This window comes from Melopsittacus undulatus, chromosome 5 (genome assembly GCF_012275295.1).
Source record: "Melopsittacus undulatus isolate bMelUnd1 chromosome 5, bMelUnd1.mat.Z, whole genome shotgun sequence".
NCBI lineage: Eukaryota > Metazoa > Chordata > Aves > Psittaciformes > Psittaculidae > Melopsittacus > Melopsittacus undulatus.
This window is the reverse complement of record NC_047531.1, coordinates 84,310,780-84,325,864: the sequence shown is the minus strand read 5'-3', so window position 1 is coordinate 84,325,864 and position 15,085 is coordinate 84,310,780. Positions and strand designations below refer to the sequence as shown.

General features: G+C 39.9%; 1 protein-coding gene across 2 annotated transcripts in view; it reads left to right on the top strand.

Moving 5' to 3' along the window:
• LOC101871616 (solute carrier organic anion transporter family member 1C1) overlaps positions 1-7,668 on the top strand; it is a 27,968-nt gene extending 20,300 nt beyond the window's left edge. For both annotated transcript variants that reach the window (XM_034062972.1, XM_034062971.1), the window contains 5 exons: positions 1-115; positions 552-736; positions 4,753-4,817; positions 6,032-6,149; positions 7,193-7,668. The exon at positions 1-115 is cut by the window's left edge and continues 51 nt beyond it. In XM_034062972.1, the coding sequence (XP_033918863.1) occupies positions 1-115; positions 552-736; positions 4,753-4,817; positions 6,032-6,149; positions 7,193-7,415 (706 nt within the window). In that variant the 3' untranslated portion in view covers positions 7,416-7,668. The remainder of the gene's footprint in view (positions 116-551; positions 737-4,752; positions 4,818-6,031; positions 6,150-7,192) is intronic.
• Positions 7,669-15,085: the final 7,417 nt, after the last annotated feature.

Below are 15,085 nucleotides of genomic sequence, written 5' to 3'. Positions count from 1 at the left end.
AGGCTGCGCATGTTCCAAGAACGACTGGGACCCCATCTGCGGGGAGAATGGAGTTACCTACATTTCTGCTTGTCTTGCTGGCTGCCAGGCATCCAATGGCAGTGGGAAACATACCGTAAGACAGACTCTCTTTCCATATGTGATGTGGTAGTTTTTCTAATACAACCAGTTTTATCACAGTGGATTAAATTAAGGTAGGGCGCATCCTTTTCAGCCTTAAATTCCTCAGGTTTTTTTACCAATCTGCCTCCCACATTTAAAACTTTCTTAAATGCTGTTCCCAGAAAGAATCCCAAGATGATAATTTAGGAGGTTTGGTTTGGGTTTTAGCTGTTAGCCACATAAACTATATTAAATACCCACTAAATACATTCATCAACAGTAGATACTTTATAAATGTCTCCTTCAATGAACAAGTTTTTTCCTTCTGAAAAACATTTTCCAGTTGGGATTTAAACTTTTGGCTATCCAGAAAAGCATGATGTGTAATTCCTGAACATCCACTTCTCTGCTGTTTGGGTTACCATACATATCTGCCTGCTGTCTTCCAGGTCTTTTTCAACTGCAGCTGTGTGGGAACCTTGGAATCGCCTTCACAAAGCTCCTCAGCTGTGGTGGGACCATGTCAAAAAGGAAACGAGTGTCCAAAAATGTTCCTGTATTTTCTGGTAATATCGGTTATCACTTCATACACTTTGTCAGTAGGTGGCACACCTGGATACATACTGCTTCTAAGGTAAGACCTCCCTTCTGCCAGCATTGCCAAATGTTTTCAAGGTGTTTTGACACGTGTGACTTAGTCTCCCTCCTCCCTTGCTGCTGTGAAATATTCTGAGCTACACAAGGTGGCTTTTAAAATATGCTTTTACTATTGAAAAGCATCCTCACACTTTGACATTTCTACCATTGAAGCAACAATGCGCTTATGATTACCTCTACCAGCAATACCTTTCTGGGTTTAAACATGATATAGGAGGCCTGGTTATCATTTATATCAAATTCCACTTCTCTTGACACCTTTTACATTACCAGAATGGTGTTAAGCAGCCTCCATGGAGATGGAAATTAGCTCTGCCAGCCTGTGCCCATATATGCTTATAAGCAGCCAGGTTTCCTCATTTGCTGTGAATACCAGTGCACAATTACAGAGAAGTGATCTAACCCAAACCCTCTATATACACTCAACTCTTCTCCTCTGGCCCATTTTATTATTCCATATAATTGTTCTGTCCCAGATGTCTCTCTTCAAAATAAAGATAGATGCAGCATGAGATTGTTCTTTCTTTTCTTTGTAGTAATCACAGGTTTATTAAATGCTTGTCCCAAGGAATTTTTCCAATATGTATTTAACTGCTGGAACTATTTGTCCATCACCAAGTGGAAGCTTTGAAACTAATTTTAGCAAGTGCAAAAGGAATTTAATACTTCCAGCGATTAATCTGGATTTCTGTCAGCTTCTTGCAGTGTTTGGACTCTAAGTGCTGCTCTGCTTTGTTTTGGAAAGCTTCCTTTCTCAGTTCCTCTTTCCAAATCGTTTCCAGATGGGTACATTCTACCTCTGAAACAAAACAACAATAAATGCAGCTTATTTAATCTTTATCATTATTGAGTTTTCTTACCCCAAAATTCTCTTCATTTTCAAATGAAGTTTAATGAAACAAGTCCCATGTCATTGCCTGTGTCTTTATGTCACATGGAGAAAGGCAGTGCTAGAACTAGCTGAATATAGGCTACATGGAAAAACCTGAATGAAGACATGTAACTTCAGCTATGATTCCAGCACAGTACTTGAATCAGAACAATTGTCACAGAGAGACTTTCAGAAATGTTTGAGGTGAGGATTATTTTCCACTGCCCTCCACAAACACTGTGAGGTATATGCCTCAATATATATAAGCTGCATAGCTTCCTCCACCCACCTTGTAAGGTTATCATTGAGTACTGCAAAAACACATGGCATCTCTCTGTCTCCTGAATACAAACTAACAATCATGTTATAATCCATTTTAGACGATTTTTACTAAATCTTATGGACCTCTGAAACTGTCCATACACCTAGATGAGGGTGATTCAAAAGCTGAAAACTTGCAGCAAAGCCTTCAGGTTTTCCACAAGTTGCCCTCTTTGATGGCTTCTGACACAAGGGGGATTTTTTGTTGTATAAATATGGCTATAGGGCTATGCAGGGATGAAGTTTTGTTCCCTTTCACCCTCCACATGATGACCCCTTTCTATCCATAAAACATGGTAGAAAATATACTGATGTAATATCACACAGGGGCTCGAAACCATCATCACCATGCTTCTGTTTTCCACTTTGTCTCCACTTCAGAAGTGTTTGAGAGGAGACATTCATACTTGAACACCTATGAGCTTAAATCACTCAGTTACCCGCACTATTAACCCTAAGAACTTGCTCTCAAGGGACTTAATTCTTGATGGATTTATTTAGAAAAGCTTAGAGAGGTTTTCAATAACGATACAAAAACATTTTGTTATATGAAATCAGCAAAACAGCTTTATTGGTTCTACTCCAGGGCTTTTATTTCTGTTGAAAATCATGCTGCTTTGAGAACAATTTAACTGAAACTGAGAAGTTATGTGTTTTTCTGCTGGATTGAAGGCACCCAAATCTGATGTGCAGCTGAATAAAGCATGTTTCAGTAAGTTCAGATGGAAAATCAATGGGCACACTTCCATCTTAAGCTCACACATGCTTTTCTGAAATCCATCACTGACTTTCCCTGAAAACCCACTTGAACTGAAAATGTGCTTCTGTTCCCAGAAAGAAAAAGAAAATGCTCTTTGACTTCATTAAGTATTTTTGTCAATGGTCTATTTTAGAAATTATTTAGTATTTAGTCAGCTCCTGTAAGATTCCAGCACTTAAACAAGCTTATGTTTTCAGATGAGCAGATATGATTGCACCTGCCATGAAGCACAAATACAGCTAAATACCTAAAAGCCTATAAGACTTAGTGACATTTACTTCTAGGGTTTACATGACTGAATTAATGGAAATATGCTTATAGCTAGTGACCAAGTCATTTACTGAAACATCTTTTTAGTGCTATTAGACTAATTAAAATTGCCAGGAAACTTAAGGAAGCCGTGATGTTTTGGAGAAAAACCCTGCAACTCAGATAGCTGCTGTTCAAGTACATGCTATTAATAGCAGGTGGTTAGGCAGTGAAAAGGAAGTCTCAGATCTCCCTGAGACATTTGGCTTTCACTCAGGATCTCAAAGAATACACGTTTCAGTGCAAAGACAATAAAAATGGTCAAATTCTTCTTTCCATCTGAAAGAGAAGATATTATTATTTCTAGGATATGAATCCTATGAACACATAACAAATCTCCAAATATCCAAACTCCAATATTGGTTTTATTTTCCAGTTTTTGCTTTCTATGCCCTCACGTTTGTTTAAAAGGACTTCTAGACTGAGACTTGCTTGTGTGCCATGTATCTGATAGAAGGGCAAAACACAGTTCTTCCAGCTCAAAATCATATTACATTCATGCCTGCAAAGGTGGCAGTGCCCATATAAACCATGATAGAGTAGACCATAGGGTGATAATCCATCATCATGGCAATAGAGAATAAAGTACTCCAATTACAAAATGCGATACACACAACAGCTTTTGGATCATGCTACTTTGGTGTTCTTTTCCATATTTTCCTTCATGTCCTTTCCCTATTTTCACTAAATTCTTAATTACATGAATTTCTGCAAAAGCTGAGTCCATCCTAGTTCAATAAATGTGTACTGGGCCTCCAATTGTTATGTTTCTGTATAGCCAACACTGAATTTTAGCCTTTTATTTTATATTGATAGAATGAATGTGACAAGAGGCAGTTTCATCTATTACCATACTGATATACCTGTGTTACTCACCCCACATATCAAGCATGTCCCAGTTTAACTAACTGTGACTAGAACTACTCACATGCTAAAAGCAAAGCATGTACTCAGGTTCTTGCTGGGTTAGTTATTGTAATAGGCAGTCTGATACATGCTGAGTGAAACAGCATGCTTGAGCAGCTGGTGAGGTTAGCAGCAGATGAATCATACTGATTTGAGTAGCTCCTTAAACACGATGCTGCTAGCACATGTATGAGAGGCAGCTGTGCTCCTGCCTTCTACCTCTAACCTCCTAGAAGAGCCAGGACAATGACTAAGGCTGGAGCTGGGGTGTTCTGGAGCCAGGACTAAAGTCTGTGCTGTATGCCTGCTCCAAGCTCAGAAAAGTCCAAATGCAGATGTTCTGTTCTGTCAGACAATACCTTGGAGGATTTACCTTTACAGGAGATGAGATCATGATCCTAGATATAGTGCAGTGAAAACTGAGTGCCCAAATACCTTGTACTTGGTCATAACCCCCAGTTTGAGAGAGTGTTTAACTGCATAAGACTATCCAATGATGCACGATTTCACACACAATTTTCTTGTCCTGCGTAACTTTTAAGTGCATGAATTACCTGAAAATGCACCACATTCTGAAAAAGATTAGACTGAATATAATATATTTGTATATATTGTATATATGTATATATATGTATAATATAATTACACAGAATTCATAGCTACTGTTCTGATTTTATCACATTATTTACACACTTCTGTAATTCTGTTAAGTCAGTGTCAATAAGGAGGAAAAAGCGACATTTCTTTCCTTCCTCTTGCTTTCTATTTGTGTCCAAATTATAAACAGTCAATTCTTCATTTCTCTTTAATACTTTTTTCTTTTTAGATGCATTAAACCACACTTGAAATCATTTGCACTTGGTATCTATACCCTGGCAATAAGAGTGCTTGGTAAGTCCAGTTGTACTCTTGGTTATACCTTAATATACTCCACACTATTTTTTCCCCCTAGCATTAAACTTTCATTGTTGGAAGGAATGATGTCTGACAAGTTAATATTACATGATTAAGAAAAAAATAGGAAAAAGAAACAGCCTTATATTTCATCAATCATATAACTGTGTCTTAGGTATAATACAAATACACATGGACAATGTAAAGGTGACAAGTGATCCTTTGGACTACGAAGCTAGCATCAAAATTACTTCTTGTCTCTCCTTATTCAACAACAAGTATAACAGAACAGCTATGAATCAGAATTGGTAATAATTTTTGAGGCCTATTTTCATTAGTTTCTAAGGAAATGAATCTAAGTACAGGCATGTCTGAAGGTAGGGTTCACTACAGCCTTGTGGTAGAGCCACCTATAAGTTTTTTTCTCAAATCAAGGGTACTGTGATATGCCAGTGAACTGAAACTCTAAGATCATCAAGGTAATCATAAAAGAGGCAGTAATTAGCTAGAAGCAAGTCACTTATTTAAATAGAGAAGTGGATGAGCTGGATGAGGCAAATGGACATCAAAACAAGTTCATGTCTTCTTTCTCACACCTTTGCAGGCCAGGATTTTCCCTCCAGGCTTACTTTTCTCCCACAACCATAGGTGGCTTCCCAGGTTGCACAGATCCACAGTGTCCCCATTAGCACCTGACATAAGGTTTTTCCTTTCCATCACCCTTAAACAGTAAGTTTGCCCCTACCTCAATAGCATCTCATGATACTTGCAGAATACTGCAGGCTCTCAACCACGCTGCCTCTCTCCTTTCTCATCTCTCACAAGCAAAGGACACAGGACATCCCCCACCCCCAATCTGAACAAGCTCTATTGCTCTCAAGAAAGAAGTATCTCCTTTCCCAACCACCCACCCCCCCCCAGAAGTCCTTCGGAACAAGGAAACCAAACCACAGCCAGCTCCTTCCACTGACTTCCACACACTTTTTGATGTTCAGCTCTGTTTCCTCCCCACCCTGGTTCCCCACAGCGAGGAAAGGGTGGTGTGCTCCTGGGCAACACGAGGCACAACTTCTTAAACCAGCAAACAGTGTGGATATGTCATGGCTGTTTGAATATGTAATTTAATGTTCTACATGAACGTGTTTCTAGATCTGAACTGATCACCCTGGAAATAACCTTCTCGCCTTTATTTATTTGCTAAATACATCCAGCGGGAATTCCAGCCCCAGTGTACTTTGGAATGGCCATAGATACCACTTGCCTGAAATGGGGAAGCAAAAGATGTGGGGGAAGAGGAGCATGCAGACTCTATGACTCCAGTGCACTCAGGTAACAGCTCTTCTCCACTAGTTCTTTAACTTGTGTTCTTTAAGTACATCTATATCTAGCACTGGTAGAGTAATTTCTGTTCATAAAATCTGAGTAAAAGATGTGTTAGAAAATGAAAGAGTCTAACTGGCTGATTAGCAATATTAACAGTAATGCTCAGATTTTAGCATTCTCTTTTTGTTTAGTTTCTTTGAGGGAGGGCACATTATCTTATTTCAGTATCTGCCAGGGATATCTAAGTTGCTTCATTTTTCACCCCAAAAAATGTTAAAACTTCAAGTTATGCTTAACTTTTCCCTTATTTTTTAACAACTCTGCTGTGAGAGCACATACATGTAAATAAATAAGTAAAAGAGCTATTGAGCCTCATTGCTGCTTCATGTTCCAAAAGGAAGGCAACATTGCCACAAAGCATGCTTGGTTTATCTAGAGCCTTAAGCACAGCTTTGTCTTTATCAATTTACTGCTAGAAGAGAGTCATTATCTGAACTGCATTCATGAAAGGCATTACCAGAAATTAAGAGTGGAATAATAATGGTGAAAGGAAAATGAGAGAACTGTTTGCCTTTCCCCCCATATCCAGTAGAAAAACATGAGGGGAGGGTACATCTTGTTTTGTAAATCTGAAGAAAAGAACAAAAGCTCAGCTGGGACTCATAGCTAATAAAACATAATGATGTTATTGTAGCTGCTGTTGTTATTGTCATTATGCCTGTAAAGCAAAAATGCCATCAAATGGTCTTGTTATTGCTGGTACTGTTTATGCCGCAACTGAAAAATAGATTAATTGCCTTAAGAATATGTTATTCTCACTGAAGCACATTGAGGTGGAGGAGGTCAGTCAATGCCTGAAACACTTTCCTGGCCACAGACCACACCATACCTAACCTGGGTGAGCTGGCAAAGTCTCATCTCTGCTGTCATCACCATGCTTGGAGAGCTTCATACTCAGCATTTCCTCATGACAATATGAATGTGTCCTCTATGCCTTCTAGTCATGTGTTGCCTTTGAAATAGGCTCTGATCAATCATTTCTCTCTCAGGTATGTGTACCTGGGGCTGACTTTGGTGTTGGGCACGGTGTCCATTTTCTTCAGTGTTGCTGTCCTTTGGGTTCTCCGGAAAAGGTCTTCTCCACAAGATGAGACCCTCTCAGCCAATGGGGAGAGAGGCACCTGTGGCACAAAGAGCAGGAAAGCCAATTTTGTCAATAGTGACCATTTAATTCAGACACCTTACTGGCCAGAAAAGGAGACTAGACTTTAGGAAGACTGACATCCAGCATGATTTTACCCAGTCACTGGTGTTCCAGGCAAACATTCATCATCAGCGAAGCAGTATCTTAGTATCCACCCTGAAAACAGTCACCTTCATGTAATATTCATGTCAACACCAAACATAAAGACAACCATTTTAGCATATGTACAGCTCTGAAAACACTTCTCACCATCTGTCCTGCTGAGTCGGTACCAGTCAAGTGAGGGGATTTGTAATGGCTGAGAAGGTTCAGCTTTCGCCACTGATAAGCAGCTGCTTCTATGGCTGCCTTTCAGTTCAATCCCTTCTCATCAAGCTGCAACAACTGCTGCTTCCCCTCAGCTTCTTCCTGTATGTGAGGGGCAGTGGGGAGGCTGATACACAGCCCTCTCCACTTTGGTATCAGCCCATGAAGAGCTGGTGCCCAAACCTTGACTTGGTAACCTGGAAGGCGCAGGGACATCCTGCGCATAGCTCACCCTTACAAGCAGTGCAGCATGGGGCAGGGGAAAGGTGGTTTGCAGGAAAGACAAATCAGGTACAGGCTTTGGATATCTCATGAATTCAACGGATAACATGTAGGATGTCAAATGTTGTAATTAAAGATTCTTTTTCAAGTAGCTCTATTATAGCACAACAATCACAGCAATGAAATTTGTCATTGCAGTCAGAGACATCAAAGGAAACTGGAATAAAACCAGAGCTTTTTTAGGTTTCCAGCAGATTCTTGCTACTTGCTAGTACTCAGTGAACTGGATAATTCTGTGCATTTTATACAATGTAATAACACCCTGATACAAGATCTATATGGTTTATTTTTAAAAAGCTATGACAAGACATCTTGGGAACAATAAAAAGAATTCAAAGACCAGGTGATTTGGGGGTTTTCCTTTTAATTTGTATTTGCTAGCTGAATCTAAGACGTGTCACAGTATTAATTTATGTATCATTTTTGCAGTTTGACAATATTTGGTATTAAATAAATTGGGCATGGGGAGTACAATGGTGAGCTTGTTTAACATGGAACAAAACCTCAAAACTGCTTGCACTCAAAAAGATAGTGACAGCACCACTACAAATGATATCCTCTAAAGCAACTAGAGCACATGATGAAATGTAGTCTTCACCCTTCAGCATAATATTGGCAAAACAATCTTATATGACATCGTTTGCATCTCAGCAGTGATTGTAGGTACCCTGTTATCTAGTTGAGCTTGCAGATCAAAGGCAGCTGTGGAGTGTCTTCTATGGGATGCATAGGAAGGGCAGATGTATAAGAAAGCGATTTACTGAATTTTATAAATGATAAATTATTACAGTATTCCACTAGGGAACTACCTAATCCATTCAATAGGAATACCAAGAAGAAGGTTGCTGTTTAAGCACCAGATGTCTGCAAAAGGTAAGGATTTAAAGTCACCACTTGGGAAAATGCAGTTGTCAGAGGAAGGACCAGTGCCACCCACCACTTCTCATGTGGGTGAGTGTTTAGACAGTGGCCTGGAATATTGGAGACCTAGTCCTCTATCTCAGCTCTTTGTCCTCCTCTATGAGCATCAGAGGCTACAGACCTACAGGGTATTGAAGAGTGGTGTCTGTTCATTTTACCTTGTGCAGCTGGATATTGAACTAAACAAGGAAAATTAAAATAGAGTGTTTGTGAATATGGGCTTAACTGAAGACTTATGGCTAGAGTGAATCACACAGATTGGCATTGCAGTCTCCAGTCTCATTCATACTGCATCATCATAAACCAGCAAAAAATGCCAAACCACATCAGAATAAGAGAGATGCTGGGGAGGGCTCTTTTCATAACAATGAGCTGTCAGATCCAGTGAAAGAAAGGGGTGAGTACACACTGGCATAAAGAGGAGGGAAATCTGCATTCCACTCAGTACTTGACATTGTTGTTTGTCAAATAAATAGGGATGATTCCTAATTTGCGCATCAGTCTTGGCAGGTTTTATGGCAGGAACACAGCAACTTAGCAATGCTGAAGCTGTCATAGAGGCAGTTCTGCACATGTCTGGCAGTAAGATGGCCAGGAAAACTCGGTGGCATACAGGACAAAGAAAGAAATTAAGAGACATAAACTTATGCTACTCAAATTCAGAAAGAAACATGGGGAAAAACCTCAGCTTATCAGCTAAGCTTCTGTCTGTAAGGCTGTACTTAGTGAATAATTCTTCTAAAGCATGGGCTATCCTTCCATACCCTTCTATACCTTCCATACCCTTCTATACCTTCCATACCCTTCTATACCTTCCATACCTACATTTTCTTTACACATCAAAGGGAGAGGAATACTATAAAACACGAATACTATCAAAACATTTGTTTCGGTCTTATTTTCATTATAGTTAAAAAAACCCACTCTTTTCCTCTCACCCTTCAGTAACAATAATGGTATTGATATAGTTTTGTCTTCTAGCAAGGGCCCTAATTGGCACATACGGGAGAAAGCAAGGGTAGCAGCCCATGTCAGATAATGGGATGTGCAACCAGGCCTGAGCCACGTGAGGCAGTGCACATTTTCTCTTCTACTTCCCAGCAAAGAATGCAATGCTCAAATTATATGTCTTATTTATAGGCAAATCATTTATAATCATGTCAGGAAACTAGCATTGAGGAATTCTACCAAGTGAAGAAGGCAAGAACATGAAGTCAGTAGACTGGGGAAACAATGCATTTGATCTATAGCTCAGGTCCTCCTAGCATTTGAAAGGAGCACCAGTATAGGAGGAAGCATCTTCAGGTCACAGGCAGCAGAGTAGCTACCCCATGCTTGTGCCAGTGTGAAATTGCTATATATGAACCTGTGATTTGGGGGAACTACAAAAGACAGACAACATTATATTAATGTATCAAAAAGAATACATAGGCTGAATAATGATAGGCTGTCTCCTTGATGTGCTCAAAATAATGAGTAAGATTGATGCATGAAACAACTATTGTGATATTTTTAAGTAGCTGCATGATTAGTATCATCTGTGAGAAAACACTGACATTACCACTTTGGCTGATGTGACTGTTGATGACACAACACAGTTGAACTGTTTAAAACATGCAACTTAGTTCTGCACAGCACTGAAAGAAGAAAGAGTTAGTCCTCTTGAGAAGCTAGGAAGTGCACAGTCCATAGACTTGCAAGTAGCTAAGTCACAGGGGTATTTTAACAGTATTTGTAGAGAATCATTACTGATAATCTTGAATATGAAGAAAGTGAGCACACTTGTTTAACAGAAGATGAGTATAGGAGAATATTGAGAACTAGCAATTACAGCATAAATGAAAAGGAAACATTTCATCTCACCAATAACAGAATTATGGGGATAGAAGTTTGCACAGATTTAAATAGTGAATCAGTGAAGACAATAAACTTCTGAAGGCTCTTTAAAACATAAATACCACCTCAGAAAGGCACAGGGAAAAAATAGAGAAAAAGAAGAAAAAGAACAATCCCAAGAATAATCCCTGGAAAGTGAAAGAGCATATGAGAAAGCATGGTTATGTATAAGACTACAAGAATGACCAATAGCAAGAGAGATTAGGACTGGTTGGTGTAGAAAGAAAGATTAAACAAAAGGAGAACTGTAAGCAGCAGAAGTGTTGCTAAGTATCAGTTGCTCACCACAAGAACTAGAAAGCACTAAACCGAGACAGTAGAGGATGTTCAAAACAGAGGAGTTGTCTTTTCACATAACAGGTGTTTCACAACACAGGTATGTGTACATATTGTATATGTATACATACAATATACAGACAATATTGTATGTATACAAAGATATTTTGTATACATAGGTTTAAAGAGAGACAGGACAGTTACAGGAAAGTAAAAAAGCCACGTGGGTCCTGTCTTTGCCTCCTGGTTCTGCTCAAGATTTCTCTTGTCTTTTGAAACTAATTCACTACTGGGAAAACATTATAGATTCTGTATGTGGTGCTGATTCACTCTTTCCCTAAGCATCCTCCCTTGGCTACTGCCTGTCAGGGCTTTGAGGGCACCAATAGTCTTGACCTGTCTCCCCTGGGAGGGACCCACATCCATTTCTGGCCCCAGAGCCCCATTTCAGCTCCAGCCTGTGCATACAGTCCTTTTGAGAGCCATTGTGGAGGTTTCCATGTGCTGCCCTCTCTCTTGCTCTTCCTGTATTATTGTTGGGGTTTCCAGGATTGTCCTAGGACCTGACTTCTTGACTTGCCTTTGGCTGATGGTCATTGGCCTAAGCCTGGAACCAGTAGCTGTTGCTGTCTCAAATCTGCTGACCCTGATCGGGGGTGTTGGTGCATAGCCTGCACTGGGTTGGCCCTCAGCTACCATCTTGTGCCTTCTTATAGAGCACCCTCAGTCAGCAAAGGTTTCTGGGCTATAGGGGTCACAGGTCTGACAAGCTGGTTGTCCTGTCTTATACCCTAGAGCATTGCTAAGCACGTACTGCATGAGGCAGTTCTTCATTCATTAATAATCAATCTCTGGAAGAAAGTAAGTCTGTAGTTACTGTAAAAGTTATGAGAGCAATTTAAAGTTGGGTCCCTTTAATGCTGATTTAGAGTACTCATTAAAATGACCTTACTTAGGCAATATTGGGTTAATATCATCAAGAAGTTGGTTAACCACCAGGTCTTCATAGATTAATACAGCTTATTGAATTTTGAAGAGAGTAAATATGGAAAGGATTTAGTGTCTTGGGAATGTTATAGATTTTTCTGTCAAATCAAGACTTAACTATTCTTGTAGAAGATCTTCTCTACTGTAATAATACAAATGAACAGCTTAGTGAAGTTTTGCTGTATATAATGCCAGGTATTCAATTACAGAATCACAGAACAGTTTGGGTTGGAAGAGACCTTGAAGCTCATCTAGTTCCAATGCTCTGCCATGTGCAAGGACACATCCCACTAGATCCATCCAACCTGTCCACGAACACTTCCAGGTATGGGGCAGCCACAGCTTCTCTGGGCAACCTGTTCCTATGTCTCAGCACCCTCACGGTGAAGAATTCCTTCCTAATATCTAATCTAAATCTCCCCTTTGTCAGCTTAAAGCCCTCACCCCTTGTCCTATCCCTACATGACCTTGCTCCTCTCCAGCTTTGTTGTAGGCCCCCTTTAGGTACTAGAAGGTTGCTGTAAGGTCTCCCTGAAACCTTCTCTTCTCCAGGTTGAACAAGCCCACCTCTCTCAGCCTGTCTTCATAGGAAAGGTGCTCCAGGCTCCACCCCTCTGAACATCTTCATGGGCCTCTTCTGGACTCACTCTAATAGGTCTACATCCCTCTTATTTAGGGAGCCCCAGAACTGAATGCAGTACTGCAGGTGGGGTCTCATGAGAGTGGAGCAGAGGGGATCACGCTTCTTTTGATGCAGCCCCTTGAAACAATATCTTTTTCAGTCTTACGTCTCAGGTAATTTTTCAGACCATGCAAAGGTGATGGGGGTTATATCCTGGGCATTTCATCTGATGTATGCATGCATTGACTTGCTGTTATGCTTGATGCAGCACACATTGGAGTAGCACCTAAATACTCTCACCTGCCAATGACTTGCACACTTCCAGTGTCTCTAATAGAAGCTCCAAACCAAGCTACTGATTAAGACTTAATGCAAAGGGAAGCTGTAAAAGCAACATTATAGACTACACTTTGTATTTTAAAGATAAAATAAGAAATATCATTTTAAAAGTACTTCCTTGTCTACTTTTCCCCAGATAGATACATACTGCAAATCAATGACAAAGTTATCAGTGAGTTCTTATGAAAGACAAAAGCTCCACTGAGCAGTGGAAGGACCAAGTCCCAGACACTAGCAAAGATGGCCCAAATCAGCTCGTCATCATGCTTTACAGCAACAAACTGAAACCAGAGTTGCTGAAACGGGAGCACCAAGAAATCTTTTCTATCATTGTAAAGGTTTTTCATGTTCTCAGGATTTCCTTAGCAGAGCATCATCCCTTTTACTTAGTTCATTAACAAAGCTGTTAAATACATTGATTTTCTCTATTTAGGGATTAGTGTCCTGAGAATAAAAAGAACTCAAATCAAAGCTGCCTACTGCAGTTGGTCTCTGCCTGGCCTACTGCTGCCTGCTGCTGCTGCCTCATCCCATGCAAACTGGTGCCTTGGCAGCCACTTCTCGTGGGAGTCTGCTGCCACCCTCTGCCTGGAGGAATCTACAACCAGCTCCTGCAGTAAAGGTGATTCTTAGTGTGACTTTTATAAGGATTATTTTCATTGTTTCTATTATTTTATCTATTTAATCAGCAATTACTGCTATTCCACGGGAGGACCTGGGTGGAAAAAGGGGTAAGATAGGTCTTTTTTCAGGTGTGAAACCATAGTCTTTCTTTGATTTCACTTCAGCGGTTTCACATTTGCCATTCTGGTGCTTTTGGTCAATAGTTCTTGGTTCAAGAAGTCAACTTTGAACATGGATGCTTCTACAGAAAGCTTGGACAACAGCAGTGTGAATATAAAAAAGATTCTTATCATCCGTACAGAAGTGAAGTATTAAAGATATTTTAATTCCTGGAAAGTTAGAAATTAATGGTATATACAGGAATAGAAAAAAATAGAAGAAATTGCTGTGTATTTGTAGGTTAGCATGCAGAAACTGAAGGAATACTGTTTCCCCTTTTACTATATGAAAAAGAAAGTGGTAATTGCTTTCTTCAGGTTCTGCTATGTCCAGGTTACAGAGTACATTCAGTTCCAAACCTTATCATATTTTTAGGATCAAAAGCAAAACAAAATAATCCTTGGTAGTTCTGCTAATACATCTGAAGGCAACCTGAAAACAAAACCTTGGGAACCCAAGGTTTCATCAAAAAACATTGGAAACAAGAGGGGATATTTATCTTGGCATAGTCAGAGCATAATATTGGAGCTTGTGACACACCTTTGAAGAAGAATGGAGACACAGGCCTTTGTGTGCATGTGTGCTTGGTGGAACATCAGTAACCACACAAATTAGCAAAAGTACAGCGTGCCATCCTGTAATAAAGAGCAATAGACAAGTCATTATGCCTATCTTGTGACTAGACAATGTCAGTCGTGGTATAAGAAACGTGATGAACATGGATGGTTGGTGCTTTATGCCACAAAAAAACCATGACAAGAGGACCACATCTCTTGTAAAACCATAACTCTGATCTCTTGAGATGTCTGTCCAGAATTCAACTTGATGAGAACTGAGTGAGACCAACAAACTTTGAGTTAGTTCTGGTTTTAGCACTGAGGACTGGTCCAGATGAGCTCCAGAGGTTCCTTCCAGCCAAAAATTATGCTGTAAGTCTAAGATTTTCTCTAAGATTCCTTTCTCCTGGAAGGCATCCCAAACTTTGATGAAGCCAACAGTTAAGGCCCATCTATTTAAGGTTTCTCAGCCAGGCACCAATCTGTCTCTTTAGTTTTCATTACTATCACTAGATTTCTAAATACATTATGTGCAGCATTACAGCTTTTGAAATGAAAGTAAAGGCACAAATTTAGATGGAATGGTTATACAGAGGAGAGTCTGGATATCGTAGAAGGGAGAAAAAGAAGAATGAACCTGAGAATGGCAAAATAGGAGTGGAATACGGTGTTAAATAGAAAGTTGCGCAGCTGATGGTCAATAACAGGAGTTTTTGTTCCAGGGGAGGATGTCCTTAGCTGAAAATGTTGAGAAGACCCTGAATGTACC